Source organism: Apodemus sylvaticus, chromosome 2, assembly GCF_947179515.1.
Source record: "Apodemus sylvaticus chromosome 2, mApoSyl1.1, whole genome shotgun sequence".
Taxonomy (NCBI): Eukaryota; Metazoa; Chordata; class Mammalia; order Rodentia; family Muridae; genus Apodemus; species Apodemus sylvaticus.
The window spans coordinates 82028648-82044706 of NC_067473.1; the positions used below are offsets into that span (position 1 = coordinate 82028648).

General features: G+C 41.5%; 1 protein-coding gene across 2 annotated transcripts in view; it reads right to left on the bottom strand.

The window, feature by feature from the left end:
• The window catches only part of Nt5c3a (5'-nucleotidase, cytosolic IIIA), a 43346-nt gene extending 37911 nt beyond the window's left edge, over positions 1-5435 (bottom strand). Inside the window, exon 1 of one of the 2 annotated variants that reach the window (XM_052173796.1) lies at positions 5199-5435. In XM_052173796.1, the coding sequence (XP_052029756.1) occupies positions 5199-5336 (138 nt within the window). In that variant the 5' untranslated portion in view covers positions 5337-5435. The remainder of the gene's footprint in view (positions 1-5198) is intronic. The other variant, XM_052173798.1, reaches the window with a different exon arrangement.
• Between the last annotated feature and the right edge of the window lie 10624 nt (positions 5436-16059).

Sequence of the window (16059 nt, forward strand, 5' to 3'; positions counted from 1 at the left end):
TCCGCTAGGTGTAGTGGGGGCAGGTAATCTATACAAGGCCACACCACTTGCAAGCTGAAAAGTTAAAGGTCTCGGTGGTGAGCTGTTGGACCCAGGGTTCCCACTCTTACTGGGCTTCTCCAGGGTATCCAGTAGTCATGCCTAAACAGGGAAAAGATACTGTATACCTACTTGGAATATCCCTTTGCTCCTAATCTGTTTTTAAATCTTAAAAACTATAGAGACAAATATAGTTTGATAACCCCAAATATATATTAAAACTAAAGCAGCAGACCAAGAAATTGTGTATGTGGCTGCAGGACGATTCTGGTCAACTGTACTCAGCCTTCTCCACTGCTGGAGTAGAGTCTCCGTTAGCAGGTGATTCTGAGCAGCAGTAGTCCAAGGAATGGCCATCTAGAACTAGAGACATACAGCCCAGCTCTGGGAAGATGCCTGAATTTAAAAGACTTATTCTTGGGGTGACAAGATCACTCAGTGTTTAGAAGTGGTTGTCACCACATCTCTTTATAAAGTTTTTTTTTGATTTATTTTATTCATATTTATGCTTTTATGTATGTCTGTGAACACTGAGTTTGTTGCCTGAAGAGGTCGGGAGAAGGCACTGGATACTCTAAAGTTATAGATGGTATTGAGCCGCTCCGTGGCTGGGGGAACGGAGAGGGGGGCACCAAACCCAGGTCCTCTGTAAGAACAGGTGTTCTTAACCACTGAGCTATCCCCCCATTTCTTATCACCAAAATCTGCCACAGGCTTAGTGGTACACTAAGGTAATTCTGGATAATTCGGAGACAAGGCAAGAGAATTGCAAACTCAAGGCCAGACATGGCAACTTATTGAGACTCAATCTCCAAATAAAAATGTAAATGGATTTGTAAAGGGCTATCTAGCATGCAATAGGTTCAATCCTCAGTATAGAAAATTTAAAAATCTATGAGATATGTTCATTTGTAATGCTAACAGATATTAATATTTATACATACTGCTTTGAAATGTTTTTTAGAGATATGTGATGTGGTGGCACCTGAACTCTTGTCAAGTTGTTTGTGTGTTAAGCGACAGGAAATAATTCACTATCTCGATGACTCAATGCTGTTGCAGGAAACAACCCCGATAATGCAACGAATCCGGAAATATGGGCATGATAGAGCAATCTTGTAATTCTGGAGGCTGAGGCTGGAGGACTCTCGAGTTCCTGGCCAGCCTGAACTACACAAGGACAAAGACCCTGTTTCAATAAGTCAACAAATCTAAGGACCACTGAAATTGATATAATTTTGAACTGCCTCAAAATTGAATTGTTAAAACATTTTAAAGAACATCTACTGCTTGAGTTTGTTTTGGGGAGGAGGGGGCCAGGGCCCAGCGTGTGGAGATCACAGATAACCTGCAAGTTGGCGTTATCTCCCCTTCCCCCACGTGCTCTGGATGTCAAACCCAGGTTGTCAGGCCTCCCTACAAGCATCTCTACTCACGGGACATCCTGCTGACCTTTTATTTGAGTTTTAAAAATCAAGTAACCATCCTCTCTTAACATCCCTCCATCCCCCCCAAAAAACCAAACCCTTGAACCCTTTTAGATTACTTAGTAGTACAGTTCTAAAAGACACTTGGGGCTGGATGTGGCATATGGGCTGTAATCTGTAAAACCTCTATCCTAAGGGCCAGGTCATGTGGCACACACTAAGTCCTAGCTATCGGAGAAGATAGGGTTGGAGGGTCAGTTCAGTCCAGGGGTCTGAGCCTGGGATAAGCAATATAACAAGATCCTGTCTTAAAACAAAACAATCCAAACACCGAGTCTAGCCTTGTTCACTCTTGCCACAGCATTTCCTGGGCAGCCAGGATTTTATTTTCAGCTGGAAACCATTTATTGACTCAATGAGAATTTGAGGAAGGCAGAGAACCCAATGGACAGCGCTCTCAGTGGTCAGACCTGAGCAAAATTAGCAACAGGCAAAGCAGTACTGAACTGTTTATACCCAAACACAAGGGAAATATCCATGAACCTGGGCTGATGTACAAATAAGCGAGAAAGGACAGACACGTTTCCAGTACAGAATGATCCAAGCAGCTCTTGTAGTCACTTTACCCGCAGGCACTGAACTGTAACTCCGTACTATAAAGGCAAGCTTCTTGCACTAACTTCCTTCCAAAGGACACAGGATGGAGGAGGAGACAGAAAATAACTGACCGTGGAGAATGCTGACAAATATCCCTCAAGCAGGGTTTACGAATGAGAGGTTAGGATGACAGCATGCACCCCTGCTGTGTGATGAAATTAACACATCACTAGTCATCCTCACCACCCAGAAACTCACCACCCCAGACAATCATGAGAAAAGCTCCTGATAAACCCATCCACGGCCATTCTACACAACAGCACAACAACTTCACACTGTGAGCGGTGATGCAAACAAGTGAAGTGTGAAAAGTGCCCAGAGAAGACAAGATAAAGGGGGTGGGGATGTGAGTCAGGGGTAGACCAAGTGTGAAGAGGCCCCAGGTTTAATCTCTGGACCAGAATCGGGTAAGATAAGGAGCCAGGGTGACTGAGTCCAGTTGTGATACTCAAGAGAGACTCCTGGGTCATTAACAAAAGTGAAGGACATCTGAATGCATTTAATAATGTGTCAATACAAATGAGTCATACAAGACGTTACTAACAGGGGAAACTGGTATGTGATATATGAGGACACTTGTCCATACTAAAGTAAATCAGTATGGTTCTAAAATAAAGTGCTTAGAGAAAGGGTTTGATTATGACAAATTAATCAGTAATCGTAAGAGACTGCAAATGTGATAAAGAGAAATCTGAAGCCGGTCATGGTTGGTGCATGCCTGTAATCCTAACAGAGGCAGGATTGCAAATTCAAGGCATGGACAAACGATCCAGAAAGGTGTAGTTGCTCCTGGATACTTTGTGGGTTCTCCTTTTTTCTACCCTTCTCCATCTTTTCTCTTCTCCACCCTTTCTCCCTAATCCTAGATAAGAGAAATAAGAGGATAGAGTGGAAAGGAAAGAGATACCTGAATAAAGTCAGGGGAGGCAAGTTATCCTTAGACTGCATCCTGCTGATTAGAGGCGTTCCTTGGGGTAAGTTTGATCTTCACCATCAGGATACCTAACTTCTTGTTTCTTCTTTGCGCCAACTACATAACAAACAGCAACCGACAGCGACCAATGGCCAGACAACAACGTACCAACAACCCACCCTGCCTCTCTAGGCCTTCACGTTTATATATCCTCTGAAACAGCCCCAGAATTCCAAATGTCACTCCATCACAGAAACAATCTGCAGCTGAAAAAAACACACCCCTACTAGAGCACAAGACAAATTATTGTCAGCTGCTGTGGACAATCTGAAGCAGCCCCATATTTCATACTTGGGATTACAATGAAAACATATTTTTATAGTATTGCTATGTTTTTTTGTTTGTTTCTTTTTTCTTTTTTCAAGAAGTCAAAACTCTAGATTTCTCACTACAGAAAGACTCTGTCTCAAAAGGGGACAGGATAGGAGGGTACTGATAAAGTAAGTAGGTATGCTTGTCTAGAAGGTGTAAAGCCCTGCTATAGCAGTATGGAGAGTGCATGTAAGTGCAGGTAGATAGATGTTAAAACAGATTCGAGGAGCACGCACAAGGATAATTAAATTGTAAAGCGCTAGCCAACTTCACTAAATAGCTTGTCTTATCTCTCTAGCATGCCCTTTGACTGGCTTTTTCTGAGTATCTAGTTTGCCACATTACCGGACATCTCCACTGTCATGCATAGCTCACCAGCAAATCCCTAATAATGTCTTTCAATTAAAATGTCCTGATGGTCAGGGTGACTCAGGAATGTAACCTTGCACTGAGGTGGCTGAAGCAAGAGGAACACCACCACCAAGACCACAACTGGTGTCATTTTTTTCTAGCCTACCTTGGTTAGGTAGTTATAGTTTATCTGTGATCTGAACAGCGAGGGTCAACGGGTATCCCTGGGTTTGTATGAATTCTATGAAGGAAGAGGGTGGAGACGGGTACAGTGGACTCCCTAAACATGACTATTATAAAAAGAAAGAATGAGGGCTGGAATATGTATTTCAGGTCATTCAAATACTTCTCCTATCTAAAGGAACAATCAACAAAAAACAAAAAACAAAAACCCCACCAACCCCCCAAAAAAACCCAACCTAACTCTTCTACTGAAAAGCTATTTATAGCTAATTTAAAACAATGCACTATAAGGACTGCTTTGTACAGTACAAACAAAAAAGTTGGTGTTCTTGGTGGCCCCTTATTACTTTTTACAATGAAAGCAAAACTCTTCCTTAAGATTTTGTGGAAAATCAGTCCACTGTTTAAGTACATACAGAAAGACAGGGAAATCAGCTTTTTTTCCACTGATGGAAAATTTGAGTACGGAACAAAATAAAGCCATGTAAGTTTGCTAGGCAGGCAGGAAGGCAAAACTTTTCACACAAAATGTCTGCAGTCAGAGGTATATAAAGAAAACAACCCAGGAATAAAGGAATTAACCTAAAATATTATTTAGAATAGTAATAGCTTCTCAACTTCATGTTTTAGTTCCGGATGCTCGCTAGTACTCCAGTAAATAAATCACACTCACCATGCTCAAGTCAGATCGAACAACAGTAACATCAAAACAAAAACCCTAAATGAGACATCCATCCTGGGAACAACAAATCACTTTAAAGTAAACCTCAAATGGAGTTCTTGAGACTAACAATTTTAATGAAGCTGTAAATAACTTTTAAAAGAACATTTCTAGGATTTACGAAAAGAGTTTTGGGGACTTAAACACGAACACGTCTTGGAACATAAAACAAAGAAGAACATTTAAATAGTCGAGCTATTCCAATATCCGACTGGTTGACTGGCATTTCTAAAAACACTGAAAATGCTCTTTTCATAATGTAACCCAAGGCAGCCCAGATGATGTAAAAAAACGACTCCTGGACAGGAGACTGAATCGGATTAGCTGCACCTCATGGAGGCGGGTGCCAAGCGGAGATTAGCTCTGGTGAAACGGGTTTTGCAGCAAGTGGTAGTTATCTCCGAGCATCTATTCTCTCCATTCTTTGAAACAAACGCTGTCAAGCATCAGCACGCGTGCAGCCTGCCCTCGCAGGGCCGCAGCCGGCCCACGCCTCTTCGGCTGCTCGCGTGCGAGCCGCGGCTCCCGCACTCACCATTTCGATGATCTTGGTCTTGCGGCCCGTTTTTCTCTTCAAGGTGAATATGTATTGGGCCAGCACCACGCCCGCCACCACCGCGCACACACTGGCGCTCGCCACCGCGCCCACTCGTGCCACGGCCGCGCGGTCCATTGACAGGCCCGCGTGCTCTCGGCGCGAAAGCCCGGGAGCCGCGGGTACGAGCCCAGGGGCGCGGCCGCAAGCCGCACACCAGCCCGGAGCCCCGCCCCGCACGGGGAAACCGAGGAGGCCCCGCCCAGAAGAGGTGAGGGGCGGGGACAACGGGGCGGAGACTAAGAGATCCGCGTCCGGAACTCCGCCTCTATTGTAGGGGTGGGACTTCCTCTGACCCTGACTCCAGGAAACGCTGCAAGGACCCGGAAGAAAACAGCTGTAATTCGCTACTAAAAGCAAGTAGTGCATATGTAACCCGGAATCCTAGTGCTCCGGATGCTAGGCTGTGATACAACTAAGGCTGTGCCTATAGTACACAGTAAGATCACCCCAGAAATACACGAGAAAACAGTCTTGCCCCAATGAAAGTGAATTCACCTGCCACCCACTCAGAAACTGTGCCCCGCCTTAGCCATCACGGACTACGACACCCAGCAGGCTCAGCGGTGTTGCGTCTGACCTGCGCAGTAGTCTTGGCGAGCTCCGTCTTTTCAGCCACATTCTACTTAAAATTTTAGCGTGTTTTTCCTTAGGAGTGTGAGCAGACAGACTTGCAGTTGTTCTCACTTGCTTAGTGTATTTCAAGGGATTGCCATAGTTTACTCTGCTTCTCTCGGAGTGGGTCTGGTGTGACGGGGTGCAAGAGAGATTCGTAGGATAGTCGCTCCAATTTTGAGTTTTGTGCTGCTGCTTGACCAGGCTGCCTGCAACCGAAGGAAGTTAAGAATGAGAAGCTATAAGAAAGAGAAATAATTATTTTTCTTTTTTAGGTTTTATTAGCTGGTCTAAAAGCAAATTGATAGAAGACACTATCCTTAGTAAAACAATTTATTGTGCAAACAGCAGTTCCACAAAAATATGAGACTCAAGCTGGTCGTGAAGCAGCAGCATGCTTCTGATACCTGCATGTCGGATCCTAAGACAGGAGGATTGCAGTGAGTACACCGCCTAATTAAACAGGGCCATGGACCATGACGAAAAACCTCAAAGAAGTGGCCAAGAAATAGAGGCTAAAATATACCACCTAAGTTACTGAAAGGAATATGTATTATATTTGACAATTCTAGAGTGAGGTGGTATCAACAGGAGGGGAAATGTATGGTGATTAAAGGTTGCCTTGTGCAGATGAAAATCTTTCCAGGGGTTAAAGGTGTGAGCTCAGTGCATATCTTCCATTTCAACAATAAGCACAAAGAAGAGAGAGCACACTGGAAGTAGTACAATCTTTAAACCCTCAAATCAAGGCGTCAGAGACATGCTTCTTAAACAAGGATGCACCTCTAAAGCCCCCCAAACAGCACCCCAAATTGGGGACCATATATCCAAATGTATGATCCTAGGGGGAGCATCTTCACTCAAACAACTACAGAATTTAAGGGAAACTAAAGAGCTTTCCCTGCCTTGATCGGTCAGTATCTTTCAGATCAAAATAATTATTGTAGCAAAATGGCCTGTTTTCCTATAGTAGTCTGATCTCCTTTAATCATATTTTGAGGTGATATGCTTCAATGTCATCATAATTAAAGCTAAGGATTGGTTTTCTCTGTGTCATATGTCCTTCTCTGCCCTATCCCTGGGGCCCCTACAAAGCATTCTTAAAGATATATTTAGGTATCTATATCTCTATTTTTCCTGGAAGGTGGTTCAGAACCTGGCATCTAATGAAAACTTATGTCTGCAATTAAACATTGACTATATGTGTGCTTATCTTACTTACTTTTCTATTGCTATGATAAAATACCACAACCAAGGGAAGTTATAAAAGAAAGCATTTAATCTGGATTGTGTTTTCAGAGTGTTAGTGGTCATGATGGAAGAGTGAAGGAATATCCCAAGAGCTCACATCTTGATTTACAATCAGAGGCAGAGAGAGAGAGAGAGAGAGAGAGAGAGAGAGAGAGAGAATGATGCATGTGGAATCATAAGAGTGTTTTGACACTAATCCCTCCCAAGCAGTTCCCAACTGGGTACCAAATATTCAAATATATGCACCTATGGGAACAATCTCTTTCAAATCATTCATGGTTGATGAATTTCTTTTCTTTTCTTTCTTTCTTTCTTTCTTTCTTTCTTTCTTTCTTTCTTTCTTTCTTTCTTTCTTTCTTTCTTTCTTTCTTTCTTTCTTTCTTTCTTTCTTTCTTTCTTCCTTCCTTCCTTCCTTCCTTCCTTCCTTCCTTCCTTCCTTTCTTTCTTTCTTTCAATTATCTTTAATCTTTCCAGTCGTTATCCCCCTCCTAGTCTTCCCTCCAACAGTTCCTCATCCCATTCCTTCTCCCCTGTCTCTAAGAGGGTGTCCCCCACCACCCACTCCTCCAGGCCTCCCCACTCTTGGGAGATTCAAGTGTTGATGGTGGTTAGGTGCATCTTCTATCACCGAGGCCAAACCAGGCCTCTGTTGGATATGTGTCTGGGGCCTCATACCAGTTAGTGTATGCTGCCTGGTTGGTGGCTCAGCATCTGAGAGATGTCAGGGTCCCGAATTAGCTGAGACTGCTGGTCTTCCTATGGGCTCACCCAACTCTTCGACTTCGAGCCTTTCCCTAATTCAACCACAGGGCCCTAACTTCTGTCCATTGGTTGGGTGTAAGTATCTGCATCTGTTTCAGTCAGATGCTGGTTGGGCCTCTTAGAGGAGAGCCATGCTAGGCTCCTGTCTATAAACACACCATAGCATCAGTTATGATGTCAGGTCTTGGAGCCTCCCCCTTGAGCTGGATCCAAATTTGGGCCGGTCACTGGATCTCCTTTCCCTTAGTCTCTTCTCCATTTTTGACTCCGCAGTTTTTTTTTTTTTTTTAGATAGATACAATTCTGGGTCAGAGTTTTTGACTGTAGGATGGCAACCCCATCCAACCCTCCATTTACCCACTATTGGGTATTTCATCTAAGGCCCCTCCTTTTGAGTCCTGAGAGACTCTCACCTCCCAGGTCTCTGGTATACTCTAGAGAGTGCCCCCACTTCTTGTGTCCTGAGGTGGCCTGCTTCCATTCATTCTGCTGACACTTAGGGCTTCATTCCCTTTCCCCCCAAATACCTGATCATGTTCCTCTTTTCCCCTCCTCGCCTTTCCCACCCAGTTCCCTCTCTCCCTCTGCTCCCCTCATCCAACCATAATTGCTTTCTTTTTCCTCCCAAGTGGGATTGAAGCATCTTCACTTATGCCCTTCAGCTTGTTAACCTTTTTGAGTTCTGTGGTTTGTATCCTGAGTATGTTATACTTTTTGGGCTAATATCTACTTATTAGCGAGTACATACCATGCGTGTCCTTTTGGGTCTGAGATACCTCACTCAGGATGATATTTTCTAGTTCTATCCATTTGCCTGCAAAACTCATGGTGTTCTCAATAGCTAAATAGTATTCCATTGTGTAAATGAACCATATTTTCTGTATCCATTCTTCAATTGTGGGACATCTGGGTTGCTTCCAGCTTCTGGTTATCAGTGGAGCATGAGTCCTTGTGGCATGGTTGGGTATCTTCTGGGTATATGCCCAGGACTGGTATATCTGGGTCTTCAGGTAGATTTCTTTGCAATTTTCTGAGAAACCTCCAGATTGATTTCTGAGCTTCATAGTAACCTCCTATTCTCATCTCTAATTGCATTGATCTGGGTATTTTCTCTTTGCTTTGGTTAGTATGGATAGGGGTTGTTAAATTTGCTTATATTGCCAAAGAATACATTTGCCTATGTATCATTAATTTCTGACCTAATCTTTGTTATTTTTTGCTCTGTATCACTTTAGGATTTTTTGTGTGCACTTGATTTTTAAGAACTTTAATGTATATGATTATATTATTTACTTGAGATCTTTCTGATTTTACTGTGACACTCATCACTATAAACTTTCCTCATAGATCTACTTTCATATCCCGCATATTTTGACAAGTAGTGATTTATTTTTATATGATTCAAGAAACTTTTAGATGTCCTCCATGATTTCTTCCAAGACACACAGGACATTCAACAATGTGGAATTCTGACTCCATATATTTGTTTAGTTTCTGTAGTTGTTTTCAAGTGATTTCTGACTTTATTGTGCAGTTATATCATCAAATACAAGATATTTTGATATTTTTTACCTTATGACCTATATTTGCCTTATGACCTATAATGTGCTCTCTTTTAGATATGATTCCAGTAGCTACTGACAAGATTATGTATCCCATGTATGTTGGATGCGATATTCTGTATATATCCATCATGTCTACTTGATCTATTGTATAATTTAACACTGATTTCTCCATTAATTTTTGTTTGAAGGATTAGTAGGGATTAGTATATGGTATTGGAATCACCTAGTATTATGATATCAGGGCCTATCAGAACCTTCAAATTCATTACTTTTAAAATGAAATTAGTTTTTGTTTATTTGTTTTTCGAGACAGGCTTTCTCTGTGTAGTCCTGGCTGTCCTGGAACTCACTCTGTAGACCAGGCTGGCCTCAAACTCAGAAATCCGTCTGTCTCTGCCTCCCAAGTGCTGGGATTACAGGCGTGCGCCTCCATACCCAGCTTAAAATGAAATTAGACGTCTTGATGTTGATACATATTTATTTATAACTGTATATATTCATGATGAGTTGCTTTTTAAAATTAATATGTAGTAGCCTTGTGGGGTGGTTTGAATGAAGAAGATATCTGCCAATGGCACATGTATTTTAATCTTTGGTCTCTAGTTGGTGTGCTGTTTGGGGAAATTGTAGATCCTTTTGGAGGTTTAGCCTTACTGGAGAAAGTGTGTAATGGCCATAATTTCATTCATGTTCTCTGCTTCATGTTTGCAGTTGAGAAGATGATCTCTCAGTTTCCAGTTCTGGCTACCAGGCCTGCTGATTGCTGCCATGTCTCCCTGCCATGATGACTATCCTACTGGAACCATAATCCAGTATAAACTCTTCTTTAAGTTGCTTTTGGTCATGGAATTTTTTCACAGCAATAGAAGTTTCTGATACATATTATGTAGATGTTTGAATGAAAATGGCTCCACTAGACTCATGTATTTTAGTATTTGGCCTCCAGTTTGTTGAATTACTTAGGAAAGATTTAGAAGTATGGCCTTGTTGGAGGAAGTATGTCACTAGGGTCAGGCTTTGAAGTTTCAAAAGACTCGCTCCATCTCTACTTAGTTCTCTCTGCTTACTGCCTATGATCAGGATATGAGCGCTCAGCTCCAGCTCCAGTGTCATGCCTGTCTGCCTATTGCCATGTTCCCTGTCATGATGTCATAAACTTACCCTCTGAAACAATAAGGGCAATAAACTCTTTCTTCTAAGTTGCCTTGACATGGTGTCTTATCACAGAATTAAAAATAAAGTAGCTAAGACACCTTTATCTGTTCTCATTAATTTTGCTTTGAAGCATACTTTATCAGATATCTATATAGCTATACCACTTGTTTTTGGTTTCTATTTGTTTAGAAGACTGATATCACTCTTCTGACTCTTAGTTTGTCATATCTTTACCAGGGAGGTGTGTTTCTTGGAAACAATATATAGTTGGATCTTATAGCTGGGATTCCCTCCCATCTAATAATTGGTCTTCTATTTCCTTGAAAACTTTCCCTTCCAACTTATGTATCTGTAGCTTGACAGCTAGAAAACAGGCCTAGCTTCTTACCCAAAGGTAATCTACCACTTTATTAGCTCATTAGTCGATTTGTTAATAGGTTCAGACTACCAGATGTGTTATCAAAGATAGGCAGGTTTGCCTTGCTCACAGGCTTCATGATAAAGGATACACAAGTTCAGATGCAAGCTTTCACAGATGTAACCTTCCGTTACTTCCTTATCTAAACTCAGTTTCCAGTGACTAAATGCTTCATTTTTCCTCTCCCTGCTATGCCACTGTCCTAACATTAGCCAATAGAGTTCTTATAAATTAGCCTAATCATAATGAAACATTCCACTATAGTATAGTTCTTATAAATTAGCCTAACTCTAATAAAACATTCCACTATAGTATAGTTCTTATAAATTAGCCTAACTCTAATAAAACATTCTACTATAAATCTAACTATATAATCACAAGTTTAAATTTTAAGTTTTCTTTGTCTTCTAACTATATACTTAAAGTGTTTCTCATGCTGAATCTGCACTATCAACTCTCATACTCAAATATAAGTTTCCTTTGATTGTCTTAAAACTATAGACTTAAAGTGTTTTTTCTTTTTTGCTAAACTTTATGATCAGCTACCATATTCACAAAGGCAAAGTTCTGAGTTTCCTTTGTCATTCAAATGTAAACTTAAAATTTTTTCTTGTTGTGCTAAATTTATGCAGTCCCCTAGACAGAATGAAAAAAATCCTTGCTCCTTTTGCTTCAAAAAAAGTTTTTGTCTTCCCTAAGCTCATCTTAAAGACTGTTGATCTTGTTAACAAATTTACCTCTTTTGTAAACTTATAAGCTACAGAAAACCTACTCAGATCTACCTCTCATGGGCTGAGTAGACTCCATCCAGATACATACACCTGCTAATCAATAGCCTAAATTCCCACTTGCTACTTATTCTAGAGGCTGGGATTCTTTCCCATTCCTGGGATTGGGACTTCCCTCACTCCCAGCCACCAAGACCTAAAGGTTTCAAGAGTACACCTAAGATTTTTTTTTCTCCCAAAGTACTTAACTTTATTCTCTATTACCTGTAATGTGTGTGTGTGTGTGTGTGTGTGTGTGTGTGTGTGTGTGAGTGTGTGTACGCAAGCGCTTCAGTAACTTTTCAAGTCCAGGCTTTTACTACATCCAGGACAGCTCCAGAGAAGCAACCCACAGATGCTCCAATTTTCTCTCACAGACACAGACGCTTCTGCTGGACCTACCCCTTCCTATCCAAGGATGGTTCCCCAGACCCTGAACAGCAAGGAAACAGCCAACTCTCCTAAGACTGGACCAACATCCCCATACCTGTTTTCTTAGGTTTCTTAGAGACACATTGCCCTGAAGTCAGCAAGAAGTAGCTAAAGATCACTACGATTCTACTCCTGCTTCACCATCACCTCTTTCTAATTTTTCCTTTTTTAAATTAAACAAAAATGGAGGAATGTTAGCATTTCTTCTAGGCTCTGCCCCACAGTTTCCTGGCAATAGCCAGGTATACCTGACTCACTATAAAGGAAGCTGTATGCCTCCTCTCTCTCTTGCTCTCTTACCCTCCCCCACTGTCCCTTCTCTCCCCATTCCCCTCTCTATGTGGCTGGCCTCTCTCTCTCTCTCTCTCTCTCTCTCTCTCTCTCTCTCTCTCTCTCTCTCTCTCAGCTTGAGACTGAACTTTAGCTCTCTTCTCAGGCTGGAGGTTGTGCTCTCTTGTACACTCCCTTTCTCAAGCTCACATATTCTCACACCTACCACACACACACACACACACACACACACACACCTCACCCACACCTCTGCGCACTCTCATTTCACTTGTACACACTGTTTCCTCACCTTTAACTTGCCTCAGTATTTTATTGTTACTCCAAAAAGCATGTAGAAAGAAAGACATTGTATACTCATTACCAAATGTGTCAAGTTCAAAAGAATAATCACATACCACAAAGAGTTAAGAATTATGATTGTTCCCAAAGTTTCAAGCATTCCCCATTACCAGGTCTGTGGCCAAAAGAATCATGGCAAACATCATTATTTAAACTTTAACTTTTGACTCATTATACTTCAGAGCTCAGAGCTCCAAGGTCAGCTACATGCAGTTTCCTGTGAAGCTCTAATAATAAATGACATGGGCAAAACTGCCAGGCAGTGGTTAGAAAGAATCAGATTAACCCTTAACTCAGCAGTTCACTAGCTTCTGCGGGTTGCACACCATGACTCTTCTAGGAATTTCAGTGTTTTGACTTAGTTTTATTAGTATAAAATTTTATGCATTCTATTTCTACTTTTAGGAACCTAATCTTTTTTTTTTAATTCATAGTATCTTCAAGGCTTTGATATAAAAAAAATAGTTGAACATTGTCAAAGTCCTTTTCTGAATTTAATGAGATGATTATGTAATATATATCTTTAAGATTATGTATGTAGTATATTACACTTATTAATTATCATATTTTGAATAATTCTTGCTTCCATAGTTGGCAACCAACTTGATCATGGTATGTGATCATTTTTTATTGAACATTTTCTTTATTTACTTTTCAAATGTTATCCCCTTTCCTGGTTCCCGCCTTCCTGAAACCCCCTACTCCATCTTCCCTCCCCCTGCTTCTATGAGGGTGTTCTTCCACCCTCCCTACTCCCACTTCCATGCCCTCAATTCCCCTACACTGGGGCATCTATCAGGGTTACATAGGATCAAGGACCTCTCCTCCCACTGATGCCCAACAAGGCAATCCTCTGCTACATATGCAGCTGGAGCCATATGTACTCCTTAGTTGATGCCTTAGTCCCTGGGAGCTCTGGGGGGGGGGGAGGGTCTGGTTGGTTGATATTGCTCTTCCAATGAGGTTTCAAACCCTTCAGCTCTTTCAGTCCTTTCTCTAACTCCTCTATTGGGGACCCTGCGCTCAGTCCAGTGGTTGGCTGTGAGCATCTGCCTCTGTAAGGCTCTGGCAGGGCCTCTCAGGAGACAGCCATATCAGGCTCCTTTCAGCAAGCATTTCTTGGCAACCACAATAGTGTCAGGTTTGGTGACTGTATATGGGGTGAATTCACAGGTGGGAAAGTGCCTGGATAGCCTTTCCTTCAGTCTCTGCTCTACACTTTATCTCCATATTTGCTCCTGTGAGTATTTTGTTCCCCTTCTTAGAAGAATCGGAAGCACCCACACTTTAGTCTTCCTACTTCTTGAGCTTCATGTGGTCTGTGAATTGTATCTTGGGTATTCAGAGCTTTTGGGCTAATATGCACTTAGCAGTGAGTGCATACCATGTGTGTTCTTTTCTGATTGGATTGCCTCTCAAGATGATATTTTCTAATTCCATCCATTTGTGTAGGAATTTCATGAATTCATTGTTATTAATAGCTGAGTAGTACTCGATTGTGTAAATGTACCACATTTTCTGTACCCATTCCTCTGGTGAGGGACATGTGGGTTGTTTCCAGCTTCTGGCTATTATAAATAGGGCTGCTATGAACATAGTGGAGAATGTGTCCTTAATACATTTTGGAGCATCTTCTGGGTATATGCCCAGGAGTGGTATAGTTGGGTCCTCCTGTAATAATATGTCCAATTTTCTGATGTACCACCAAACGGATTTCCAGAGTGGTTTTACCAGCTTGCAATCCCACCAGCAGTGGAGGAGTGTTTCTCTTTCTCCATATCCTTGCCAGCACCTGCTGTCTCCTGAGTTTTTGATCTTAGCCATTCTGACCTGTGTGAGGTGGAATCTCAGGGTTGTTTTGATTTGCATTTCTCTGATAACTAAGGATGTTGAACATTTCTTTAGGTGCTTCTCAGCCATTCCTGTGGTGAAAATTCTTTGTTTAGCTCTGTACCCCATTTTAAAATGGGGTTATTTGATTCTCTGGAGTCTAACTTCTTGAGGTTTTTGTATATATTGGATATTAGTCCTCTATCATATGTAGGATTGGTTGGTTTTCCCAATTGGTTGGTTGACATTTTGTCCTATTGACAGTATCCTTTGCCTTACAGAAGCTTTGCTGTTTTATGAAGTCCCATTTGTCAATTCTTGATCTTCCTGTGCCCATGTGTTCAAGACTCTTCCCCATATTCTCCTCTATAAGTTTTAATGTATCCATTTTTATGTGGAGAGCCTTGATCCACTTAGACATGAGCTTTGTACAGGTAGATAAGAATGGGTTGATTTACATTTTTCTACATGCTGACCAACAATTGAACCAGCACCATTTGTTAAAAACGCTGTCTTTTTTCCCCACTGGGTGGTTTTAACTCCTTTGTCAAAGATCAAGTGGGTTCATTTCTTGGTCTTCAATTCTGTTCCATTGATCTTCCTGCCTGTCTCTGTACCAATACCATACAGTTTTTTAAAAATCACTATTGCTCTGTAATACAGGTTGATTTCTATACATATCCAAAGGAGACCAGGAACCACTCTCAAATGTGCAAAATTCATTTCATAACTTTATTCAGGGTTCCAATATTGGCTTTGCTTCATCTTCTTTTTTTTTTCCGTTTTTTTTAAATTCGATATAATTTATTTACATTTCAAATGATTTCCCCTTTTCTAGTCCCCGACTCCCCGAAAGTCCCATAAGTCCCCTTCTCTTCCCCTGTCCTCCCACCCACCCCTTCCAACTTCCCCATTCTGGTTTTGCCAAATACTGTTTCACTGAGTCTTTCCAGAACCAGGGGCCACTCCTCCTTTCTTCTTGTACTTCATTTGATGTGTGGATTATGTTTTGGGTATTCCAGTTTTCTAGGTTAATAACCACTTATTAGTGAGTGCATACCATGATTCACCTTTTGAGTCTGGGTTACCTCACTTAGTATGATGTTCTCTAGCTCCATCCATTTGCCTAAGAATTTCATGAATTCATTGTTTCTAATGGCTGAATAGTACTCCATTGTGTATATATACCACATTTTTTGCATCCACTCTTCTGTTGAGGGATACCTGGGTTCTTTCCAGCATCTGGCAATTATAAATAGGGCTGCTATGAACATAGTAGAGCGTGTATCCTTATTACATGGTGGGGAATCCTCTGGGCATATGCCCAGGAGTGGTATAGCAGGATCTTCTGGAAGTGAGGTGCCCAGTTTTCGGAG